The sequence below is a fragment of the Eleutherodactylus coqui genome, chromosome 9 (assembly GCF_035609145.1).
Source record: "Eleutherodactylus coqui strain aEleCoq1 chromosome 9, aEleCoq1.hap1, whole genome shotgun sequence".
Lineage (NCBI taxonomy): Eukaryota > Metazoa > Chordata > Amphibia > Anura > Eleutherodactylidae > Eleutherodactylus > Eleutherodactylus coqui.
The window spans coordinates 92,188,602-92,214,123 of NC_089845.1; the positions used below are offsets into that span (position 1 = coordinate 92,188,602).

At 42.3% G+C, this 25,522-nt stretch overlaps 1 protein-coding gene across 1 annotated transcript in view; it reads left to right on the forward strand.

Moving 5' to 3' along the window:
- LOC136578224 (chloride channel protein C-like) overlaps window positions 1–25,522 on the forward strand; it is a 211,417-nt gene that overhangs the window by 114,545 nt on the left and 71,350 nt on the right. The window contains exons 14-15 of the mRNA XM_066578074.1: window positions 5,380–5,546; window positions 10,030–10,206. Of these exons, the coding sequence (XP_066434171.1) occupies window positions 5,380–5,546; window positions 10,030–10,206 (344 nt within the window). The remainder of the gene's footprint in view (window positions 1–5,379; window positions 5,547–10,029; window positions 10,207–25,522) is intronic.

A 25,522-nucleotide genomic window follows, 5' to 3' on the forward strand; every position in this document is an offset into this window, starting at 1 on the left:
CTTGACTACAATTTAAAAATGTCAACTCAGTCCTATTCTTCAAGTATAGTTTTAGCCTTTGAAAATGGTTTGCATTTTAGATATTTCTGTATTAACAGGACCAACTCAGATACCCTTTTGCTTCCTACAACATATGGAAATCAAGATAAAAATACAATATAAGCAAAAACTATTCATTTTTCACCTTTAGTTTTATAGCCTTGTTTTGAAACTGGTCATACTAGTGATGTCAGAAAGTATGGAGTGCGAATGGGTATAGCGGTTATGTGCTATTATTGCATGTCATTGGTGCAGCAGTGCAAATAGAGGGTTGCAGGGGGACATAGAGCTGTAGTGGATGGGTCAATGGGAGATTTAAAAACTATGTATATGCATATCTGATATTCTGGGCCACAAGCTACCGCTATACATTCTTTATATGTGAAATGAAGAGCCAAATCCGCTCTAAACATCATACAAAGGATGCAGCGCCTTCACTTGTCTGCATAGAGATTTGTAGAGCATGCAAGCTGTGCACTGTGTGTGGCTGCAGATAATGCTATTTACCACAATGAGATGAATGCTTTCACACTTCATCTAAAGCCACGCTTAGGTTAAATGTTAACTGCATCTCTTTACGTGTGCGTCTAGTCAGTGCAAAGCTGATTCACATCAGGTTTTTTCTTCGGAGAAGCAAAGCCAAAAAAGCACTTACTGTGAAAAAGGGCAGATGTTTCTGTTTCATAAAATCAGTGGTAAATGTTTGGATCAACTCCCTGTTTTGCTTTCCCAAGAGAAAATGCCAAAAAAAGTGCATTCTTCACGATTGTAGTTTACAAAAGTATTATTGAAGTCAATGAGCCGAACCTTTAAGAAACATAAATAGAAATTGAAGCTTCAGTTTTTTGCTGAATTACGGGTTGGAATGTATCTGGTGCACATGTAAACACCAGAAGAAAATAAAGGTTTGTAAAATCAACAGTTTTTTCTTTTTTATAGCTACTCTGAAGCTTCCACTAGAGATCCCAGGGGTTATAGTCGAGGATCATATGCTATAGTAGCACAAAAAAATTCAAATGAACACTTCTAATGCTATACAATATATAGTGGCAGAGAGTCCACTGTAGTGGCGTGTTTGAGCCACTGGGGGGCTAGGTTTCAGGTGAACGGTTGGTAGAGAAGGGGGTTTCTCTGTTGTGGAGCTGGCTGGTTATGCTTCACCTGAGAAGGTTTCTTAAAAAGAGCTATGCAACTCTCAGTTGTGGCTCCAAGTCTGGTGAAGAAGCAGGCAGTGCAAAAAGCCTGTAGGAACTGCAATGCTAGACAGGGTAAGGGATGAACCCTGTGAAGACCAATGGCTTGTGAAGTTTTGGGCACTAAGCCTGATTGTTGGAGAGGGATGTTATCAAAGTGCTAGCAACCACTTGTCCGTGAGTCTATGTGTGCTGTGTGAGTTACATGCAAAGCCTGACAGCAGCTGTGTGCTGACAGCACCTGTGATGATGTTACTGTCATGTAATCAGTTACTGTCTCTTAGCCTGCCCCCTGATTACATGACGGTGATGTCATCACAGGTCCTTTATCCTTGTGCACTGAATGACGGATTATGGGCGGACTACATCCCCCACAAACCCCTGCGGCCTCAGTTGCTATGGATACACCAGTACTGAGTCTGGCTGTTTGTAGTTTGTTGTGAGACAGCTGCACACCTGTGTGGAGACTCCCATAAATGACAGCTCACAAATTTACACATACATAGTTTGTGTGCTGACAGGACCTGTGATGCTGTCACCATCATGTGATCAGTCACATGGTCTCTGAGCTGAATGAGGAATTATGGGTGGACTATACCCCCCCCTAGTGGCCTCAGTTGCTATAGATACAATAGTACTCTGTCTGGCAGCTTGTAGCTGGTTGTGAGACAGCTGCACACCTGTGTGGAGACTCCAATAAATGACACCTCACAAATGTACACGTACATAGCTGGTGGTGCATATTGACCAACAACATTGAAGCATAATCCTTCCCCACTATCTTCACATCTCCTGAACATGATATCATGTCATCTCAAGTGCTAATGCCGCAAACACCAGTAGAGGCTTCATGTAATTGTGAACCGTTGTCCAGTGCTGAAACAATCCCTTTGACTATATATTATTATATTAGTCAGAAACACTGGTACTATAAATAATAACTAGTATGTGTATTAATGGTCAGATGACCAGGGTTTATTCTTGCTGTTCGTGCACTGTGTTGATCTAAAGTCCTGTGGAGACGTGTTTCCTGTAAAGGACAATAAGGATGCTTTCATACATTCCTGATTTTCTGTAGATTTTGTTGCAGATCTGCAGCAGATTTCACCCCTTCAAATTGAATTCAATTGAAAGATGAATTGTGCTGCAGTCCACATCAAAATCCACAAAGATCTCAACACCAAATCAGCTATGTGTAAATGCACCCTAAAGCTGGCAGGAGCCAGACTTCAAAATAAACTTAGGTGTGGAAGTGAATTACTTTATGTGCCAACCATCTTATGCAATAAGATGGCGATCCCAGAGAGTGACTAATCCCCCATTTGTCACAATATGACATTTTTAGATTTCACTATAACATGGGCAAGCAGGTGACTGGTTCTTCCATCTTGACAATGCATCTGCCCACACAGCCGTAAATGTTAAAGGGGTTGTCCCGCGAAAGCAAGTGGGTCTATACACATCTGTATGGCCACATTAATGCACTTTGTAATGTACATTGTGCATTAATTATGAGCCATACAGAAGTTATCAAAAGTTATTCACTTACCTGTTCCGTTGCTGGCGTCCTCGTCTCCATGGTTGCCGTCTAATTTTCGCCGTCTAATGGCCAAATTAGACGCGCTTGCGCAGTCCGGGTCTTCTTCTCTTCTCAATGGGGCTCCGTGTAGCTCCGTGTAGCTCCGCCCCGTCACGTGCCGATTCCAGCCAATCAGGAGGCTGGAATCGGCAATGGACCGCACAGAAGAGCTGCGGTCCACGGAGGTAGAAGTTCCCGGCGGCCATCTTCAACCGGTAAGTAAGAAGTCACCGGGGCGCGGGGATTCAGGTAAGCGCTGTGCGGTGCTCTTTTTTAACCCCTGCATCGGGGTTGTCTCGCGCCGAACGGGGGGGGGGGGGGGGGGGGGGGGTTGGAAAAAAAAAACCCGTTTCGGCGCGGGACAACCCCTTTAAGCAATTTTTGACAAACCCAGCATGACACTCTTGCCTCACCCTTCTTATTCACCCCATCTCGTTCCGTGCATGTATTTTTTGAGTGCTTTGAGCAATGGAAAAGGAAACAAAATTTCACAGCTGCAGACTGTATGTATGAATCAGCAATCACAAAATAGGCGAAAAACGGAACAATTTGTTGAAAAAAAAAATTAACTGGAACCGAATGCAACCTTCTTCAACAATGTCGGCAGGCATACCACCTCAGAAGAGTTCAGCACGCGTTCACCTATCAACAGAAGCCTGTACTAGTAACACCCTGCCCACTAGTAGAGGATTTGTATCTTTTGGGTATCCCTTCGTATAGTTATATGTGAATGTGTAGTTTTTCACAGAGGAACTCCTTTAATGATGGTTTAAAGAATTTCATACACAAAACTCCAAAACTTTCTAAGTTTGACAAAGGATAATAGGAGAATTTCTAAACCTGTGGTTGTGAATGAGAAGCATGCAGTTGGGCTAATCTAGTGATGGGATCTATTTCCTTTAAAGCATACATTCAGTGATTAGAACAATAGCGGGTATAATTAAAGTGTTGGGTTTGTGTTACGATGCTTATGGGACACTGGTGGAATCTTATGGCCTGGAGGTGGTGAGCGGAGCACAGTGAAGATGTTGGCAAGGGTATTCAGGAGAATAGCTTGCAAAATTATCATAATATAGTAGTAATAATCAGCAAGGGTATGAGAACCATCTGGAAAAGACAGTCTTATGGGGCACAAGACTACAGCTAGGCAGACACAGCTTAGTCACAATGCTCAAGTAATGTTTAGGCTTTCCAAGTGATCTTAAGTAGGGTCAAACTGGAAGCAACATGGTCTCTACAAGACACAACATTAACCATCTTGATTACAGTATGAATAAAGCAGAAGTACAGTAGTATACTCACTACAGAGATGCCAAGTATTTAAGGGTGCTTTCACATCTGCGTCAGGGGTTCCATTGTCCTACACCATTATGGGAGCAGGAAAAGGGAATCCCCTGGTCTAATGGAACCATCTCATGACAGAACCAAACAGTACCGAACGGACCCCATTGACTATAATGGGGTCTCTTTGGTTTCCTCTCAGCTGTCTGGCATTTTATCGGACAGAAAAGTTCTGCCTGCGGGACTCTTTCTTCTGGTATTTTGTGTCAGATCTGCGATGGAAACTGCAAACGGAGGTTCTAGTGCATATGCGAAAGCAGCCTAATTCATATAAAATCCCCATAGTTCCGTGCATGAAGGGACCATTGCCAAAGGTGGTAATCCAAGATATATGTAAAGAAGGTCTAGCATCTATATAAAATATATTCCTCTTTATTAAAAATCCAAGAATTCCATAAGAGATAGTTACATAAACGTCCCCGAGGTGGAAATGCAAATATACTGCCCAGATTTTCAATAAAGGGGTTATATAATTTAATCTTGGTGCTGGACCTACTTTGTATTCATCTTGGTTATAGGCAGGTTTCAGGGCAAAACAGAAGCCACTATTGGACAATCCTGGAAAAACAACGGAACCCTGACATTAGAACTACAGGATGCTGACACTTTGTTCATCCTGTGCTGTATTTTAGGTGATTTGTTCCAGACTGTGAACTCTGCTGATTTCTGCAGACATTTAATAGGAACGTTCCAGGTACTATTCGGACCATCCTCTTCCACGACATTACAGAACTACATATTCCTACACTGCTTAGTGTTGGAGTCTAGCAATTCCTGCACATTCTGGATACGTCTTCTCTTCTTGACTCCCTATAGAAATGTTTCACTGCACCCAATAGGTAGCAGGAAGGGCATAATACTAAGTGGACACTCATACTTATTGTTTGGTGCATGAGAGAAGAGGGAAGGATGGCCAAGAAAGTTTACTGGCCATATGATGTAATTAAAATGGTTAGTACCTTGAGAAATAAGACCAGGAGACCAAACTCCGGCTCCATCAGATATGAAGTTTTGATATCCGCTTTCTGGTTTTGAGAAAATAAACATCAGCAAGTCTGGAAAACAAATTGCAGCAGTATATTTCACATTCTTACTATATTTGTGGATTCTGGAATAATGTAGAATTTTCATTTTGCCTGGAGGCAAGCGATCATTCACATGTAACTAATGTCATATCCTGTCCTGACTAAATCTTATACTGCTATTCTGGTTTATGTTTCACTCTAGGTGGAACTAACAAATGATGTGCACTCCATCCTGCTGATAATGGTGGCTGTGATGACTGGAAAAACAGTAGGAGATTACTTCAACCATTCCCTCTTCAGCTCGTTATTGCATCTGAAGTGTATTCCCCATCTAGAGGCTGAACCCTATGTTGTCCATGGCAAAAAGAAGTAAGTGCTTACTGTAGTGCCTAAATGTAGTATTTGTCGGAAATAGTGTTGAGCGAACAAAAACAGTTGAATCCTGTTTCGAGTCGAACTTTCCTAAAAGTTCAGTTTGGCGTGAAGCTGAACTTGGGCAGTTCATGTTGGCTAACTTGGGAAAATTCATCTTTTTTTCTTCTTTTTTTTCTTCTTTTAAAGAGAAGGAAAAAGAACAAGAAAAGAAGGAAAAAAAGTAAAGAATCTATTTTCTGTTCTACTTCTTTTTCCTTGTTTTCCTTCTTTCCTTTTTTTTTCTTTTCTTTTTTTTCCAGATTTCTTTTCTTCTGCTTTTTTTTGTTCTCTTCCTTTATTAACCTTGCCTTAAAAACAAATCAAAGGTACAAAGTTAGTTACAATCCTAGGTGACCCAAGAGTGTTATACAGGACTTTTATGTTAGAGTGGCTTCAGATGAGTGTATGCGTAAATATGCTTGCCTTAGCGCAATGTATTTACGCAGTGAACGAGGCTTGTGTACTTTACGAATTTGTGCAGGCATGGCATTTTCACCCTCCCACCTTGATTTAAATGCCTATAATGCCTCATGAGGTCCCGGTGTGCTTTTCCTGGTGGTTTGCACAGTGTATTGCTCATCCCATTGCTTATTGTGCATCTCCCATAGACTTATATGGGGACCCTTGGTGCGCAAATACACAAGAGACTACAGCAAGTCCTATTTTTTTGCATGTGCAGAAATGTGCATGCAAAAGAGGAAATGAGAACAAACCCATTGAAATCAATTAGTTCTATTTTGTGCGTCTTGCGCACACAATTTTTGGATGGGCAAAAATGTGCGCCAATACGCCCGTGTGAAGCCATCCTTATACACCAGTTTTAGGGGCACTGATAAAGTTCTGGTTTGGTTCAAACTAATTTGGACTGAACCAAAATTTTTGCCCAAATTTGATGAACCGGCCAAACCAAACTTTTGAGCAGGTCGCTTATCACTATTCAGGAGCAATCAAATCTGTGTTTATTCTGTTACAACTTGTGATCTGGTCCATCATGAAGGAAAGAATTAAAATATTCTCACCAGTTCATATGTATGCTGCAATGGACCACAGAGTAATAGACAGGGCTAGGGCAATAATAAATTATTAGTGGGGTATATCAAGTTCAAGGTTGCAAACCTGATTATTTTCTGGACAACTTATCCAAAAGTCATAGACAGCCAACATTTTTATGGACAGATTGGAGAACTCTAATAAATCATAAAGATTACTGGTAATATATGTCTGTAGGTCAGCAAACAAATATAAACATTAATAGCATTCATTGTGACCTGCAAGATGATGAAAATTACAATCACAATAACCCACACAAGCTCTTCCAGCTTCAAATAAATCACAGATGCATCACATTTTTTTTTAAAGGAAACTGGAAAAAAGTCCAGAACTATATGCTGGCCAGGAACTTACGGCCAGTTCTTAACGCTAATTAAGGTCCTCCCCCCAAACTTAATCAACAGAAACTTTCACATAGGACTCTCGCAGTGGTGGTCTCTTTTAGATAACAGCGAATAACCATGCCAACCTCGCTGGATTTTTTTCTTCTGTATGAGTACATTGGATAACATGATTATATTAAAGCTATGGATGGTATAGAAAAGAGGTGATAAAGTCCAACACCAATTGAAAATGGCTTAAAACCTGCCTGCAATTCTGCAGCAAATCAGCAGTTAGTCTTGCGGATTTTGGCGTAGAATTGCACTGCTATGGATTTGGTTGCATCCTGTGTGATGATTGTGGCCCATGTGAAAGGCCCCTAAACCAACAGTCCAGCACACTGACAGATCTGAAAGGAAAGTCAAATTTGTAACTACTCTATACAGTAATATATGGAAGCTGCAGAAGCCAGATGGTGCAAAACATTTAATGAAACTACTGCAAAAATGATTTTATCCCAAAATACATGTAAGTAAATAATTGCCATGGGTATCCATAGCCTGTAATTAGGTTGCCTCATATATTATACAACTTGTTTGATATTTTTTAAATTTATTGAACCAAAAACATTTTGGGAAATGATCCTGCAGTCTAGGGTGAATAATGCCATGCCAATTGTCACCCTATTCTTTGTGACTGAATGCACATTATACCGAGACACTGTTGTTAATAGTATTGCCAAGGCATCTTAGAGCCGTCGAGGTGAAAGTGCTATGCACTATGGAGATATGAATGATAAGTAATCTTTTCTTCCATTTCCTGGAGACATTTGCAGATTTAGTTATTCACCAAGAAAGCTTTTGTGCTGATAACTATTCCTTTGACTGAGGTTTCAATATTGACCTGGATGAAGCAACTTTGTTGTCTCCATTATGAAAAAGTATATGAGGCGAACACCAGACTAGTAAATGTACTGTAGGAAAGTTGTTGAAAGTATCTAACTATTTATTAGAATATTTGTGGAAGGTCTAAAACCATAATGAATAGGGAAGAAATTTGTGGGAGACCATGGCATATTGCTTGGCCAAGAAAGGAAGAAGTTGTTTTTGAAATTTGTTACAAAGTGCCCATATGAATAGTGTCATACATTGGCCATATGAAAAGTGCTACACGGTGTTAATGTAAACAGTGACATGCAGTACCCAAATTTGAAAAGTGCCACCGTATACAATGTCCATATTAATTCTACCATACTGTGCCCATATGAAAAGTGCAGCAAAAATAGTGCCTATGGGAAGAGTGCTATTACCATACAATACTCACATCAGTTTTGTCACACAGCACCCATATCCAAAGCATTACAAAGTGTCCAAATGAATAGTGCCTTACAATGTCCATAGTAAAAACACTACTACCCCGTTCATAATAGTTTACATAACATTTATTTTGAGGGCGAGCGTACAGTGGTTTGAAAAATTCAGATTTTCGGACCACATGCAGACTTCACCAGCAGGAACGAGGGAGCGGGTGAGTCTAAAAAATATACCACCAGGCTTCCTGTTACCTCTGCGAACAGCACCATAACTTAAAGGGGTTGTCCCGCACCGAAACGGGTTTTTGTTTTTTTTTTAACCCCCCCCCCCCCGTTCGGTGCGAGACAACCCCGATGCAGGGGTTAAAAAAACAAACCGGAGAGTGCTTACCTGAATCCCGGCGGTCCGGCGTCTTCATACTCACCTGCTGAAGATGGCCGCCGGGGTCTGCTCCCTCCGTGGACCGCAGCTCTTCTGTGCGGTCCATTGCCGATTCCAGCCTCCTGATTGGCTGGAATCGGCACGTGATGGGGCGGAGCTACACGGAGCCGGCATTCTGCACGAGCGGCTCCATTGAATACAGCAGAAGACCCGGACTGCGCAAGCGCGGCTAATTTGGCCATCGGAGGCCGAAAATTAGTCGGCACCATGGAGACGAGGACGCTAGCAACGGAGCAGGTAAGTATAAAACTTTTGATAACTTCTGTATGGCTCATAATTAATGCACAATGTACATTACAAAGTGCATTAATATGGCCATACAGAAGTGTATAGACCCACTTGCTGCCGCGGGACAACCCCTTTAAGGCCCATTTACATGCAATGATTATCTTGAGTGATGATTATGAATGTAAATGCGGCCATCGTGCACTTTTCGTCTGAACAGTGATTTTAAGGTGAGCTTAAAATCCACCGTTCAGCTGCAGAGAGCTGAAGTATCTCTCAGTAGACAGCTGATGTGTTCTCTGCGAGAGCTCGGAGATTACATTGTATTCTGTAGGCAGCCCCAACGAGAACAATGCAGCTCAGCTCACATGCTGGGTTCTGCAAACAGCTCCCGGAAGCCTTTTTACATCCAAATGAAGATGATAAGGTGTTAATGGACGTTAGTGTCCATTGACACTTTATGCAAAATGATAGCTAAAACTTTCAATCGTTTGAAAGATTATCTTTGAATGTAAATGGGCCTTTAGTTTATAATGCTGTTCTAAGGTGACAGGTTCCTTTTAAACAATCCACAAACAATGGTTGGACTATTATTGTAGTTCCAGGGGGGTGTAGATGGGCTATTATGCAACATACTATAGGTTGATGTTGAAGAACTTGTGTAACATTTCTGTAAATTATATTGCTTGAATTCCGAAACTTGCATTCTACAGATGAATAATTATAGTTTAAGAAAATGTAAACTTGGATAACTGATGAACACAACAAACAATGTGCAACGATTTTACAAAATCGAACACGAACTGTCAGACTATTAGCCTTACTGCTCAGTGTGAAAATTGCAGGATATTAGGATTTTTTTAGGATATAGACTGTGGCATTGAAAATTAAGAAAAAAAAAATCACCAATGATTCTAAAAAAATTATTTAACATAAAAACTTAATTTATAAAATAGGTCATTTTCTGATGACAAATTTGTTTTAAAGGTATTATAAGCCAAATGCTCTAAACTGACACAACAAATACTTGGAGTATCTTCTTACCTCTTTATTGTTCTAACAATTATCCTCTTGGTTAATACTTTTAGGGTAGACTTGGAACTGTACACAGCTAGTGATGCCATGCAGCCTTGTACAACTGTCCACCTACAGGAAAGTGTCTCCTCGTTGGCTCAGCTGCTCAATAACACAAGTCACAACGGCTTTCCAGTGGTCCACAGCCCTGCAGCAGGCCAGGATAAGGTGTTTTTAGGAACAATTTCAAGGTATGCCGAAAATTATTTCTTCCATGTACATTTAAAGTGTTGTTTAATATGGATAAGCAAATAATGGGTCTCATGCCTAAAAATGTTTGGAGAAGCATCTTTATTGGTTGTGTTGAGACACTTATAATGCATGAGGCCCGATGTATAATTCTTGGTGACAGTTCTTCCTACAATTTGATACAGTTAATATGCATACAGATGACATGTTATACATTGAAGTCAATATTGTACATTATTTTACCCGATGGCACTCCTATATAGAGGACATCATAGAGTGTTTAAATCTGGAATCAGTGATCAATATTATCCAAAGGACTTGATGGCCCAAAAAAAAGATTGCTTTGTTTTCAGAGGTGATTGGGAAGCTACACTTAAGGCCGCTTCCTATTCGGTCTGCGTTTTGTAGACCGTAAATCGGAGGTAATGAAAATCTATGCATGTGTTGACCTGACCATATTTTTCACTGTTTTGTTTTAAAAATACAGCAAGCACTACTTTTGTCTGTTTTGCTTTTGGATTTGCCTGCATTGGCATTATCTGTATTTGCCCAGTAGAAAAAAAAATAATGACAGCAAATACGGAGGCAAATGCACATGAAGCAATGATGAATTACTGATGACCTACAATTGTAATTCCATGTGAAACTGGCCTAATGGAAACCTGAACCCCCCCCCCAAAGAAAAATAGTAATACTTTTTTCAATTATCTGCATGAACTTAGTTAGCTGCCCAGCAAACGTCAGGAGTGAGCAGAATATAAGTGCACAGCATTCTGGTATGTTCAGATGTGTCAAAATTGCCACTGATTTGCAACTCAATATATAGGAAGGAATTTGTGGCAAAATCTGATACAAAAATGTCCACCATATCTATTATGGAGGCCATTGTGTACATCTTCCATGTTATTGGAGAGCCAGCAGCCATACAGGTGAGATGAGGTGAGAATTTCTCATAACAGTGGCCCATTTCCTGGTTGTAGGGCAGAAAAATTAATGCCATATGAACTCCCATGCAAAGCAATGTGATATGAAAAACATGCGGGTTTATAGTGGATTTTGGCATGGAATCCATACCCTTACAATCAAGTTAGTTAAAAAAAAATATATATATATATGTTTTTGTCTTCATGTCTTCTTGATGGATGTTTGCTTTAAAAGGGGTTTCTGCAATTAAAAAAAATGAAATTACTGATTGCATATGTGATATCATTCAGAAAAATGTCACAGTCAACTTTTAAACCCCCAATTGGTCCAGTGCCGGTGTTCTCTATTACCTTACTCAAGTACTAAAATACTGGCAATATTTTCTTCCACTATGGCAGTAAACATCTGAATTTTTGGTTGTCTCTCGTCAGAAATATGTCACCCAATTATATTGCTAATTACCCAAATAAAGCTACTCCAAATTGCTTGAATTTTTCAATTATCAGCTGTTTTTACCAGTGCAACATCAATGTAAAAAATGAAGCATTCCATGGCATTAATTGAATGGTTAGCCATTGATTTTGGTGGATTTGATTCTGGATAGACGGATTCTTGATTCTGGACTGTAACATTATATCACACGTAACCTGAACATTTACGATATATATTGACATCAGTGTTAGTTCTTCTTGGTATTGATTGGCATCCATAGTATTATGTTGACAACATACATGAACTATCACAAATGTTTCATCCTCTATTTAACCGGAACATGAGTGGTTGAGTTTGGATGTAAAAACACTCCACCCCCCGGCTGTGTGAACGGCTCTAGATGTGGATTGACCAGGAAATGGTAAACTTGAGCTCAAGTTAAATATTAGTATAAAGAAGCTCTTCATTTTTAGTATTTTGTCTGTTTGCAGCTGCTGCCACTATTTCTGTCTGGTTCTAGTATTTTTGTATATAATCCAGACTGCCACAACACATATGATGGATTCTTACAGCACACATTATAGAAACAAACCCCAAGTGTGAATCAATCTGTCATCCCACAATGGGAAAAACTGATTTACACTTTACATAGATTTTCAAATATGGTTCTGGGTGGTAGACTTCAAGACATTTGGCTGATGTTACTGTGACATCATGCTGAGTTACTTTATTTCATTCTACAGAAGTATTCTTGTCTATACAATGGTTGAGCGCATTACCTTTTCAATGTAACAGCCTGATTCGTAGATATTAGCCGCCATTTTGAATGCTTGTATTATTACAGTAATTAACTAATTTATAGCATTTATATACAGGCATTCAGAGTTCTTGTCTTATTGATACACCTGTTGAGTCAATGGATATTTTTGAGAATGTGTTGGTTTGGGCAAAAACCTGAGTCCTGGAGAAATATGTGATTCTGGCGACGTTCCATCTGTCCGGCTGATATTATCTGTTCACCTTAGAGCATACAGATAGGGGATGTTCACACTGTGGGATCCAATATGGATTTTTCTGTGTGGGTTCAGCTTCTAAAAACCACAGCAGAAATCCGGAGCTGAGCTGCAGGTTTCTGTCATTGCTATGTGGATTTAGGCCTTTTCAATAGGCCTGATGTAGATTATGTGTGCAGACTACGTGTAAGGGCTTTTTCACACAGACGTATGCGCAATTGTGCATGCTTCAGTACAACATATGAACTAAGTAGATTTCTGTGTCCATTAACGCATTTTACGATACTTTTTGTGCATGCAGAGCATGTTTATTTGGGCGTGGAACACCCCCTGCCATGATTTAAAAGTCTATTTAGCCCAATGAGTTCCAGATGTGTTCTTTTTTCCACGGAATTACACAGCATATTGTGCTTTTGTGTACCTCCCATAGACTTCTATTGGGATGCTTGGCACAGAAATGCGCACAAAAATAGAGCATGCTGCATTCTTTTCTATATGTACAAAATGTGCATGCAAAAAAGAGAAATAAGAATCAATTCATTAAAATCAATTAGTTCAATTCTTTGAGTATTGTGCATGCAAATTTTGCTCACGCAAATATGTCCGTCTGAAGAAGCCCTAATCTGTGTCAAGAAGTGACATGTCACTACTTTTTTTGCACATGTAGAATCAGTATGGATTCTGTGTTCAATTCTGTGGCAAAAATCTGTTGTGTGAACATACCCTGAGGGTGCTTTCACACAGGACAGAATTAGGGCTCATGTCCACGGGCGTTTTTTCACTGCGTATTACGCGAGCGTTGCAAGGCCATGTGATACGTGGGGAATGGAGTCAATAAAAGTCAATGGACTTTCATTGATCCATGCAAATGTGTGTGTAGACACTTCGTATTGATACACATGAGAAATAGATCGCAGCATGCTCTATTTTTCTGCATACTACGCAGTGTTAGCCCTTTACATTTGTATAGGCAACATATGTAACTCTGTCCATATGTAATACATTACGTATTGACAGCGTTTTCATATGCAAGCCCACTCTGAAACAGAGCAGGAATTAAAAAAAAAGAGTCAGCCTGCGCATGACCCTGTGCGTGTGATACGTGGGCAGCGCTGTGTACTCACAGCCATACCTAATTTCTGCCTGCTCTCTGCTGGCAGACCTGCTGTATACAAACATCGATAAAATGTTGCGGGAAGACCCACCGCATTTTACTGAAATGGGCATGGATAGAAGGCTTTAGTCCGCATGGAAATTTCTGCATCACAATGTTATCCCTATGGGGCTTGAATTTAACATCTGTCTTTACCTCAAAACTGCAAGATTAAATTCCGCAGCAGAAAAGCTTTCTGCTGTGGAATTAAGGACGTCTTGTGGAATTGTTGTTGCGGATTTCTAACCTACAGGAGATGTAATTCCGCAATTAAAGTCTGCGGGAAAAAAATGAAAAAAATTTGCAAAACGTTCTGCAAAACATTCTGTGAAAAATGCAACAACATCAGCACTATTTTACTAGATCCGCACCCTAGGGGTGCCTTCACAAAGGCTTTTTTTGCTGCAGGCTTTCTGCAGTGGAAAATCAGCAGCGAATAGGCAGCTAATCCGCACTGGCCAAATCTGCACTTGCAGGGTGTGGATTTTGGTACGAAATTGCTGTGAGTTCCAACCTTTGCATTATAAAGGTTGACACCTTCTGTCAAACTCTACAGCATAAATTGACATGCTGGGGATTTAGAGTTTTCAAATATGCTGCACAATGTTTCCGTGCCACGTGGACAGATTTTTCTAAATATTGTCTACACGGACTGTAGTATAAATGCTGGGCGTTTTTGGAATTTAACAGCATATTCAACCTGTGTGAAAGCACACTAAAGCTTAAATAGGTATAAGATTAGTAATTTAAGTGCAATTAGTAATTGTGTGCAATCCTAACAAAAGAGTGTGTTTCAGTTGCTACTATTATGGCTGCATTCGTTTTTGTCACTCTCTCTAAGTGAGAGAATCAATGGTTTCTACTGCTTTACCTCTCAGTTGACCAATAGTTGTCAGTCTTATCATGTTTTGGGTGCACCTTTACCTCCAGCTTTTATGTATAGCAGGCCATTTTCTATGTATTTGAAAAACTAACATACACTTAGTTATAAGGCCACCAGCAGTTGTGTCCTTTTGGAGCCTCAAAATACTTGTGCTTTATACACTATCCTACTAACAGAAATGGGACACCAAGAGCTGAAAGTAGTATTTCTATATGTTAATACTTAGTTAGCCATAATGACATTAGATACTTTCTGTGTAGAGATGAGCAAACCTACTCGGCCACGCCCCTTTTTCGCCCGAGCGCCACGATTTTCGAGTACTTCCGTACTCGGGTGAAAAGATTCGGGGGGCGCCGTGGGTGAGTGGGGGGTTGCAGCGGGGAGTGGGGGGGAGAGGGAGAGAGAGAGGGCTCCCCCTGTTCCCCGCTGCTACCCCCTGCTCCGCCACGCCTCCCCCCGCCCCCCGGTGCCCCACGAATCTTTTCACCCGAGTACGGAAGTACTCGAAAATCGCGGTGCTCGATCGAGTAATTACTCGAAACGAGTAGGTTGGCTCATCTCTATCTCTGTGACATACTTTCCACTAACATCCGATACATTTCAACTGGTATTTCTCTCCATTCATCCTGCAAATGTCTGGCGAGTTCTCTTTAAGAAGATGCCTCGCCCCATCTACTATGGTGCAAAGAGAATCATCAGTGGACAGTTGAGGAAAGGAAGAATGGTCTATGGAGTAACAAGTCACGCTACTCCATCTTCAAATCGCATGTGCCTTTTGCCTGAGTGTGTTGTGCCAACACTTAAGTACGGTGGAGATTCCGTTATGGTCTGCATATGTTGGTTGTAGTGGCAAGAACCATGAACACGGAGGTGTACCTTGACCTTCTAGACAATAATGTGCTGCCCACAATGGGGCACTACTCTGAAAATGGTCAGCAATACTTTCAACAAGACAATGTGCCTGGTTACAAATCTAACACTATTTTATATTGGTTTAAAGATATGGATGTTCTACAATTGGACTGGTCTACACAGAGTCCCGACCTGAACCCTGTTGGACATCTTTGGGACGAACTGGAACGTTGGGTCAGGAAATATGAACAATGTCCATTTTCTCTCAGAGAACTCGCCAGACGTTTGCTGGACGAATAGATTTATTAACATGATTTATTCAGCAGAGATCTAATACTCTATAACCAGAAAAATAATAGGATACTAGCACATTCTTCTGAAGCGTTGCCGCCTTGCTGTTCTGAAGTTATCGTAAGACCTGTCAAGCGTTATTCTGTAGAGTGAGGCAGAGCAGCCCAGCAAACACAGGGTAAAGCTTTCAGGAACACCAACCAGCTTTGAAATTGTCTGTTCCTTTCTTCATTCACTTGTGACCTTCTCATTTCTGAAAACCTCAAATTATGTTGCTCCAGGGCTAGACTACAAGTCACCGAGGCAATGTAAAAGATGAATAAATCTTTCATCTTTATATGTTTGTGAAAATATATATCACAGAAGGACAACAAGACAAGGCGGCATCCCAGAGTCGGAGAGCTTATTTTATATCCAGTAGATTTAGTGCTGAGAACCTCGACTTTACTTGCTTTTCTGTTCACTATTTGTTTGAATAACTAAATATTTGCACTTTCTCATTACCCAGTTTCCTTCTTTTTATCCTTTTTCCAGTTTTTTTTTTACTAATCTGATCACTTTTTTAGTATCATGTTCACTTTTCAGAGGGGGGTTATTATGTGCACCAGCTTTTGGAAATGCCTTGTAATTATCACCATAATATTAATACTGACAATTTATAGCTTAGCCAGTCCTCCCTTTGTGACATACATATACCCAAAGAGGTTCAGGTCGGGTATGAAGTGGGCTCTGGAGCTAAGCCTACTGCATAGCTGGTGTGGTTGCTGATTGTTTGAAAAAGCTGATACCCACCACAAACGATGTTTGAAAAAGCTGATACCCACCACAAACGGCTGCAATTGGAGCTGATGCTAATCATGATCGCTTGACAGCTTCCACATACAGTCAGTGCTAACCCATGTAAGGAGGGACCGTTCTGTAAGTCCTCGTCAGCCTTCATCCCACTAATAAGCTAGTGCTTAACCTCTTAGTGATGGCCTATTTTCGACCTAAGTTCACACAGGCAAATGCGATATCAGGCTGTGAGTCATGGTCCTATATCGCACTTGCCAACATGCGATTTACCCCACGTGAGGTGAGGTGTTTTTATGTCAAAACCGCATTGCATCACTTTGAGGAAGTAGCGATCGCTGAGTTTTTCCCTCTGTTTTCAATGGGGAAACCTCGCATCACATGGCACCTCGTGCCTAGAAGAAGACAATGGGAGATGCGATGACACGCCCAAAGATTGGACATGCTGCAATTTGTTTCCCACATTACCATCACAGTGCAATGTGATATGGGAAAACATTGCTCATGTGTATGACCCCATTCAAAAGAATGGGGTTCATATTCATGCCAAATTTGTGTGTCTCACAATGCACAAATCTCACATGATTTTCTAGGCTGTGTGAGGCCGGCCTTAGGATGCAGTGTTTTTTAGGGGGATTTTGATCTCCACTTTTCAAAAGCCATAATGTTTTTTCTTTTTCCATTGACATAGCCATATGAGGGCTTGTTTTTTGCATAACAAGTTGTACTTTTTAGTGGTATCAGTTTTTTTCTGGCACATACAATGTATTGTATAATTTTATTAATCATTATAAATGTTTTATCAATCTTTCCAGCTCTGTGAGGGCTTGTTATTGTGTGATGAGCTGTAGTTTTATTGGTACTATTTTTGGTGGTACATTTGGATTTTTTAATCACTCTTAGGGCTTATTTACACGAGCGTATATCAGCCGGCGTTTTTTATGGCCGGCCAATATACGCTTCCATCTGAGCAGTCTCCCCCTTCTCTCCCTCTCACTGGCTCTCTGCCTCTCCTTCCCCACGAGCGGTTTGCAATGGGAGTGGGTTGGATGGGGGCGGAGCTAAGCCCCTCCCATTGTTCTTAGCCAGCAATGGGAGTGGGTCGGACAGAGCGGAGCTTAGCTCCGCCCCTTTCTGCCCCCTCCCATTGCAATGCCAGAGTGGAGGAGAGAGGCAGAGAGCCGTGAGGGGGAGGAAAGGGGAGAACTGCTTACATGGAAGCGTATATCGGCCAGCCATGAAATCGACGCTCGTGTAAATAAGCCCTTATTGTGTTTTTTTGGAAGTAGAAATAAACAAAAGAAGTATTTTGGCTCAGTTTTTTCGCTTTTGTTTTTATAGTGTTTGCCATGCAGGATAAAAAGTGTGTTCAATTAATTGTCTGGGCTGTTAAATGTGTAGATACCAAACATGTTTTTTTTTTACATTTTTAAATTTTCTTTTAAACGAAAGATGGATAGTGCTCAAAAAATGTGAGCTGTGTTATTGGAAACAGGCCTTGTAATGTCCTGTAAACCACTGGGACTGCGGTTGTAAACAGCGACTGCAGCGGAGGATCTGAGCACCAAAGTGGAGAGGTGAGTATATGTCAATTTGCTATATTACTCAATTGAGAATTGATTGTACCGAAATGGTACAACTCGGACAACCTCTTTAAGTATCACATCACACAGTCAATATCGTAAAAAAAAACCACAATGCCAAAATTGCATTTTTTGTCACATTACCCCCCACAAATAAAAACAAAATTCAATAACTAGTGATCAAAAAGTTGCATATATCTACAAATGATAGCCAATGTTTTAAAGGAAAGGATTAAAACAGCATAGTCTATCATGTGCAGATTGCACAGCTTATAGCATGGAACAGTAATGGTAGCAATAAGAACTATGGTTCGCCTCACAATAACAAGCCCTCACACAGCCCCAATGATGGAAAAATAAGAAAGTTATGGGGCTCAAAATTTGGAGAGCAAAAGCAACTTGACCCTCCCAAAAAAATAACCCTCACTGGCAAAAAAAAAGTGTTAAGTGTCTATGAATGTGGTGATAGAAAATATATATATTTTTTGTAAGCGGTAAACATTAACAAAACATTAGGAAGATCTACATAACTTTGGTATTGATGTAAATGTACTGACTCGCAGGATTAAATTAACATATTATTTATACCACATGATGAATGCTAGAAAACATTGCCAGAATTGCAGATTTTGTTAATCTGGCCTGTAGAAAAAATGGAATAAAACTGTGATTAAAATGTTTTATGTTTCCAAAAATGGGATCGATGAAGACCCGAGCTTATTCTGCAAAAAAGCCCCCACAGAAGTCAATTAAAAGACAAATTTAAATGCTATGGCTTTTGGAATGTGGCAACACATAAATAAATGTTTTTTTTAAAAAGTGTTTTAATGTACAAAAATAGCAATACATAAAAAACTGCATAAACTTGGTATTGCTAGAATTGTGGTGATCCAGAGAATAATGTTTTCACATTATTTATTCCACATGCTGAACATTGGAAAAATGAAATGAAAGAAAATATTTACCTCCCAAAATTAATAAAAGTTATAAAATACATTATATGTACCCCAAAATAATGCCATTAACCCTTTCCAGTCCAATGTCGGGCCTGCCCCGACATCATAATTTCCCTCCACAGCTCCGATGTCGGGGCAGGCCCGACACTGCAGTGCAGGAGTGGATCTGCACCCGATTGTCAGACACATCGGGTGCAAGATACACTCCTGGTCCTCATCGAGGACAACCGAGGAGAAGGCAGAAAGGGTTTTTAACCCTTTCTGCCTTCTCCTTTACACATTACATAGCGCTCAATTAGCGCTATGCAATGCATAGATTCCGGCTGGCGATCATGTGACCGCCGGTGTTACCTGACCCTCGGCGGTCACATGAACGCCGAGCCGGGCGCCTGCACCGTAGGGGGGGCCTGCTTACCTGTCCGGCATCTTCCGCATTCTCCCTTCTGCCTCCCGCCTCGGCGATCATGTGACCGCTAGGTGCCACCTGACCCCAGCGGTCACATGATCGCCAAGCCGGGAGGCAGAAGGAGAATGCGGAAGATGCCGGACAGGTAAGCAGGTCCCTTCCTGCACCCTCCTGAACTCTGTCAGTTCAAGAGGGTGCAGAGAAAATGTATTTTTTCTCACCCATTCTCCCCAGCTCCAATTTATTTGGAGCTGGGGAGAATGGGTGAGAAAAAATAAATGGATTGGAAAGGGTTAAAACATACAACTTATTGCGCAAAAAAACAAGTCCTCATACAGCTATGTCAGGGAAACTATTTAAAAGTTATGGCTGTAGAATTGCGATGTGGAAACAACTGAAAACTTGGCTGGTCATTATGGCCTAAAATGGGCCCGTCATTAATCCTTTCCAATCCACTGTCTGACGTCTAAAGACATTCTGATTGAAAGTTAAACAGCTCCGATGTCAGAAGATGTCCGGCAGGGTATTCTTACTGTATATTACTGGCCGCTCTGTTGTCGGGGGCCTCTCCAGCATCTCCCATACCGCAGTACTGGCTCTAGCCAGCAGATGGTGCTATTGTATAATGGCAGAAAGAGAAAGCCCACTAGGAAATCCTGAATCCAAAAATGGATTGAAAAGGGTTAAGTGGATAGTTTCCAACAGGAGGCAACTTTATTTCAATCACTTTCCACTACTCTCGATTTCTTATGGAATAAGCTATTATACTGATGATATATATATATATATATATATATACATATATACATATATACATATATATATGTATATATATATATATATATATATATATATATGTCCAGCTTGTGTAATGGCAATAAAGTGTACAATCAAATTAAATTTGTATGCTTGCATATTCTGTAGAGACAGAAGGAATAATTTCCTCTGGTAACCCAAAGGATCTCAGTCTGATGCTGAGATCCAAACTTCTCATGAATAAGTAATAATTCTGGAAACCTACAAGTTGCAGCAGTAGTTGGTGTTCGTAACGCTTATTGCTTTACTATCGATTGCAATGGGAATGTGTACATAATGTGAACATTGGCCTTATGACAGCCTTCTTCTGCCAGCCATTTCTGTACTTTTATGAATTCATAAGTAAATGCTGCCATAAATATAATCTTTTCTAAAATTTTTATCTACAAGGTTATTACAATTATTATGATCTTCTTGATTTATAACACTCATAACTCATGTTTAATCACACTCAGATACATAAATTTCCCCCAGTCGTCTCCACGACAGCACCAATTGAGATTGCCTCCTCCTGATAGGACAGGAACAAACTGAGAGGTTAAAAGCTCCCCCCCTTCCCCACTTTCCTCAGTGTCTTCCTGTCCTGCCAGGAGGCAGGATCTCTGAGAGGAGCTGGTGGAGAAACCAGCCAGGATTACTTACAGGCGGATCGGAAGGCAGTGGCTCACCCTGTCCTCCCTTCCCAGCCAGACGACTCCCGGGACGCCACATGGGGTGGTAACCCCCGGGCCAGGTTCCTCCCGCGGCGGCCCATGGGGGGTACAAAGCGGGAGCCTCAGTCCCCCTCGTCCTCCCTGCAGAAGTTACAGCGCGGCGCTCCAGGAAGCCCTCCGACGGCGGGGGGGCGGGGCGCCGCATCACGTGTCCAGCGCGATGACGTCATCGCATCTGCATCAGGAGCGGAGGGGGCGGGGCTTAGCGCAGGAGCACGAAAATTAAAAAAAAAAAAAAATAGGAACCTGAGAGAAGCCAGAACAAACCAGCACTACAGGTCGCAGGGTGTCTGCAGCACCGGTATAGTAATGAGTGCTCCAGCCCCAGAGACAGCTGAAACCTCAGCCTCAGCGGCCGTAAGTAGCCAGTGCGGCAAAAAATACAATGCAATTATCCAGTGTATTGTGTATGGAAAATTGCATATTTACCCGCAAAAATACAATGCAATATCCAGTGTATTGTGTATGGAAAATTGCATATTTACCCGCAAAAAATACAATGCAAATATCCAGTGTATTGTGTATGGAAAATTGCATATGTACCCGCAAAAATACAATGCAAATATCCAGTGTATTGTGTATGGAAAATTGCATATTTACCCACAAAAAATGCTTTATTTGTCAGGGGGATATAAAAAGACATCACCCCCAGAACAAAACTCAGAAAATGCGCGGATTGCGGGATAAAACTGCCAGCTACGTACCAGAGGCCTCTATGCAAGGCATGCGTAGCTAGGCTAGTTAAAGAGGAATCAGGAGGACGTTAAGAAGCTGGTGAAAGGGCTGATCTACCTCTTCTAACGTCACAGCTGGCGCCGCCAGCGAAACGCCAGAAAAGGGCGTATGTTCCTGACGAGACTTCCGACTCAGAGAGTTCCATCGGTCGGAGCAAGAGGAACAGGCGGCCGAGGAGTCCTCAGATTAGGAGGACTATAAAAAATACTTATTCCATCAGGACGACTTAATGGAATTGATTAAGTCAGTCAGGGCTACACTAAAAATGGAAGAGCCCAGAGAACCACGTACCCTACAAGATGAGATATTTGGGGGACTAGGGGAGAGGCGCAAGCATACCTTCCCTGTCCACAAGAATATAACCAAAATAATCCAAAAAGAGTGGAGGACGCCGCACAGTTAAAAGATCCCATGGATCGCAAAGCTGAGGGCCTTCTAAAGAAATCATGGGAGGCAGCGGCAAACAGACTTAGGCCAGGGATCGCAGCCACTTGTGTGGCGCGAACTCTGGGGGTACGGCTAGAACAGCTACAGCTACACCTAACCAATAAGACGCCGAGGGAACAGATCCTAAATTCCCTTCCGATCCTGCGTATGGCAACAAATTTCCTAGCGGACGCCGCGGCCGAAACTGTCAAACTCTCGGCGACAGCTACAGCCCGGTCTAACTCAGCCAGAAGAGTGTTATGGCTGAAATCTTGGTCAAAAATAAGCTATGCGCCCCAAAAACCCCGGAAGAAATGCCACAGAGAGGGAAGACCTTCTTCCGGGCCCCAAGGCAACAGCCAGAGACCTACCGAGGCAGGGGCAAGACAGGCCGCTAGAGTTACCCCAAGGGGGGCAGAGGAAGGAATATCCTCTTTTACCCCCACCAGGGGGAGCCAAATCAGAGACCCTGACGCCATCCCCGTAGGGGCAAGGCTGGAGGGCTTTGTGGATCAAGGGGCCACGATTTCCGAAGGCCCATGGATCCCAAAGATCTTACAGCAGGAATACCGGATAGAACTGGTGTCCCTCCCCAGAAGAAAATTCATTATCACGGGAGGCTCCAAACAGTTACACCTACTAAGGCAAACCGTTGGGGACCTGCAACAACTAAATGCAATATCCCCCGTACCGCAAAACGAGGAGACCCAGGGCCATTATTCCAGGCTTTTCCTAGCAAGGAAACCCTGTGGGAAACAGCGGATGATAGTGAACCTGAAACCTCTGAACACCTGCATCAGATACAGAAAATTCAAGATGGAGTCCATCTCCTCAACGATAAAGTTGATTCCCAAAGGAGCCTACAGGTTATCCATCGATTTAAAGGATGCTTATTTCCACGTACCGATCCACGAGGGGTCCCGGAAATACCTAAGGCTCGCAGTGGATATGGGCAAAGGAATAGAGCACCAACAATTCAGATGCCTGCCCTTCGGGATCTCCTCAGCACCCAGAATCTTCACCAAAATTATGGCGGAGGTAGCCGCCTACCTGAGGAAGAAGTCGGTCCAAATAATAGCAGAGTCCAGAGAACTCCTAACGAAAACACCTGAGGATAGTGCTAGAACTTCTCCAATCCTTGGGACGGATCATAAACTGGGAAAAATCCAGCCTAGATCCCGACAAACAGAAAACGTTTCTGGGTATAACGCTCGACTCAGAATCGCAATGCTCCTGCCTAACCGAGGAGAGAATACAAAAAATCCGACTGCTAGTCAAAACCTTTTTACGGAGACAATTATGCACAATTCGGGAAGCCAGGTCTCTCCTGGGAAGCTTGATTTCAGGCATTCCAGGAGTGGCATGGGCCCAGGCTCACACCAGAGCCCTGCAAGCCTCAGTCCTATCCACGTGGGACAAAAAGCGGTCCTCTCTAGGGACAAGAATGTACATTCCAAGCGCGGCGAAAACATGCCTGCGTTGGTGGGCATCCCCAGAGAACCTGCGGAGAGGGGTTCATTGGCCACAAAACCCAGCCACTCGCATCACAACGGATGCAAGCGCCTGGGGATGGGGAGCGCACGTGGGGAACCAGTTCTTTCAGGGCCCATGACCTCAAAGAACAAAAGAGGCTGGTGTACGCCTTCCCCCCTATACCGTTAATCCCCAGAGTCTTACAATATTTCAGAACCCAGGTATGCACACTAATCCTGGTGACCCCCTTCTGGGCCAAAAGAAGCTGGTTCGGTCTTGTAGCAACTGAGCGTCCAGGACCCAGTCATCTTCCCTACCTGGACAGGTCTTCTATCGCAGGGCCCACTGAGCCATCTGAGCCTAGACAGGCTCCACTTAACAGCATGGCTCTTGAGGAATCCTCACCAAAAGAGAAGGGATTCTCAGAGAGAGGAGTAGAAACGTTAATGTCCAGCAGAAAAAAGACTACCCACCTTATCTACCAGAAAGTTGGAGAAGGGTCTCCTCATGGAGACAGGGAAGGGATCGCGGGGATTCTATCCCAGACATCCCTCTAATCTTAGAGTTCTTGCAGAGGGGCCTAGAGACGGGCCTCTCTCCAAGCACCCTGAAGTTCCAGGTCACAGCCCTTAGCGCCATATGTGACACAAAGTTCTCAGACAACAGATGGGTCAACAGGTTCCTAGCAGCAGCAACTAGATTACGGCCTGGGCCCATAAATCTTTTTCCAGACTGGAACCTTAACTGGGCCCTAGGGGCCATGACAACGGTACCATTCGAGCCGATCGAAGCACTACCCATAAAAATGCTTACTATTAAGACCATTTTCTTAGTAGCCATCACCTCCGCAAGACGGGCTAGCGAGCTGTAGGCCTTGTCCATTCGCCACCCGTTCCTGAAAATCTCGGCCACCGAATTAGTACTTAAAACGGACCCGGCGTTTATGCCAAAAGTAGGATCACATTTTCATAGGTCCCAGGACATAATAATCCCCTCAAATTTTAGTAAACCTAAAAACGAGGAAGAAAAAACCCTCAACTGCCTGGACGTTAGGAGAGCAGTCCTAGGCTACATAGAGGCGACAAGCCACTGGAAGCGGGACGACAACTTGTTCATCCAGTTCAGTGGCCCAAATAAAGGGAGCAAAGCAGCAAAAAGCTCCATAGCCAGGTGGATCCACCTGGCCATCAGAGTCCTATAAGGCCCTCGGGAAGGAAATCCCTTTAGCTCTGAAAGCCCATTCTACAAGGGCAGTAGCATCCTCATGGGCCGAACATAGCTCAGCTTCGGTCGAGCAGATATGCAAAGCCGCAGCCTGGAAGAAACCCCACATGTTTGTTAAACACTATAGGGTAAAAGTGCAGCAGGACAAGGACAGGGCCTTCGGCCGCAAAGTCCTCTCGGCAGCAATCCCACCCTAGGGAAACTTTAGTTGGTACGTCTCAATTGGTGCTGTCGTGGAGACGACTGGGGGAAAAAATGGATTATACCTACCTGATAATCAGGTTTCCAGTAGTCTCCACGACAGCACCCGTACCTTCCCTCCCTAAATTGATAGAAAAGAAACTATATAATATAAAGAAACATATATATATATAATATAATTTTATTAAAAAAAAATAAAAAATAAAAAAAATAAAAAAATTTTTTTTAAGTTGAGCTCCTACCCCGGCAATTCGTTAGAATCCACTGAGGAAAGTGGGGAAGGGGGGGAGCTTTTAACCTCTCAGTTTGTTCCTGTCCTATCAGGAGGAGGCAATCTCAATTGGTGCTGTCGTGGAGACTACTGGAAACCTGATTATCAGGTAGGTATAATCAATTTTTTCATTTCTCAAGCCGCTGAGGTAAAATGAAAGCTGCGCTGTGATTG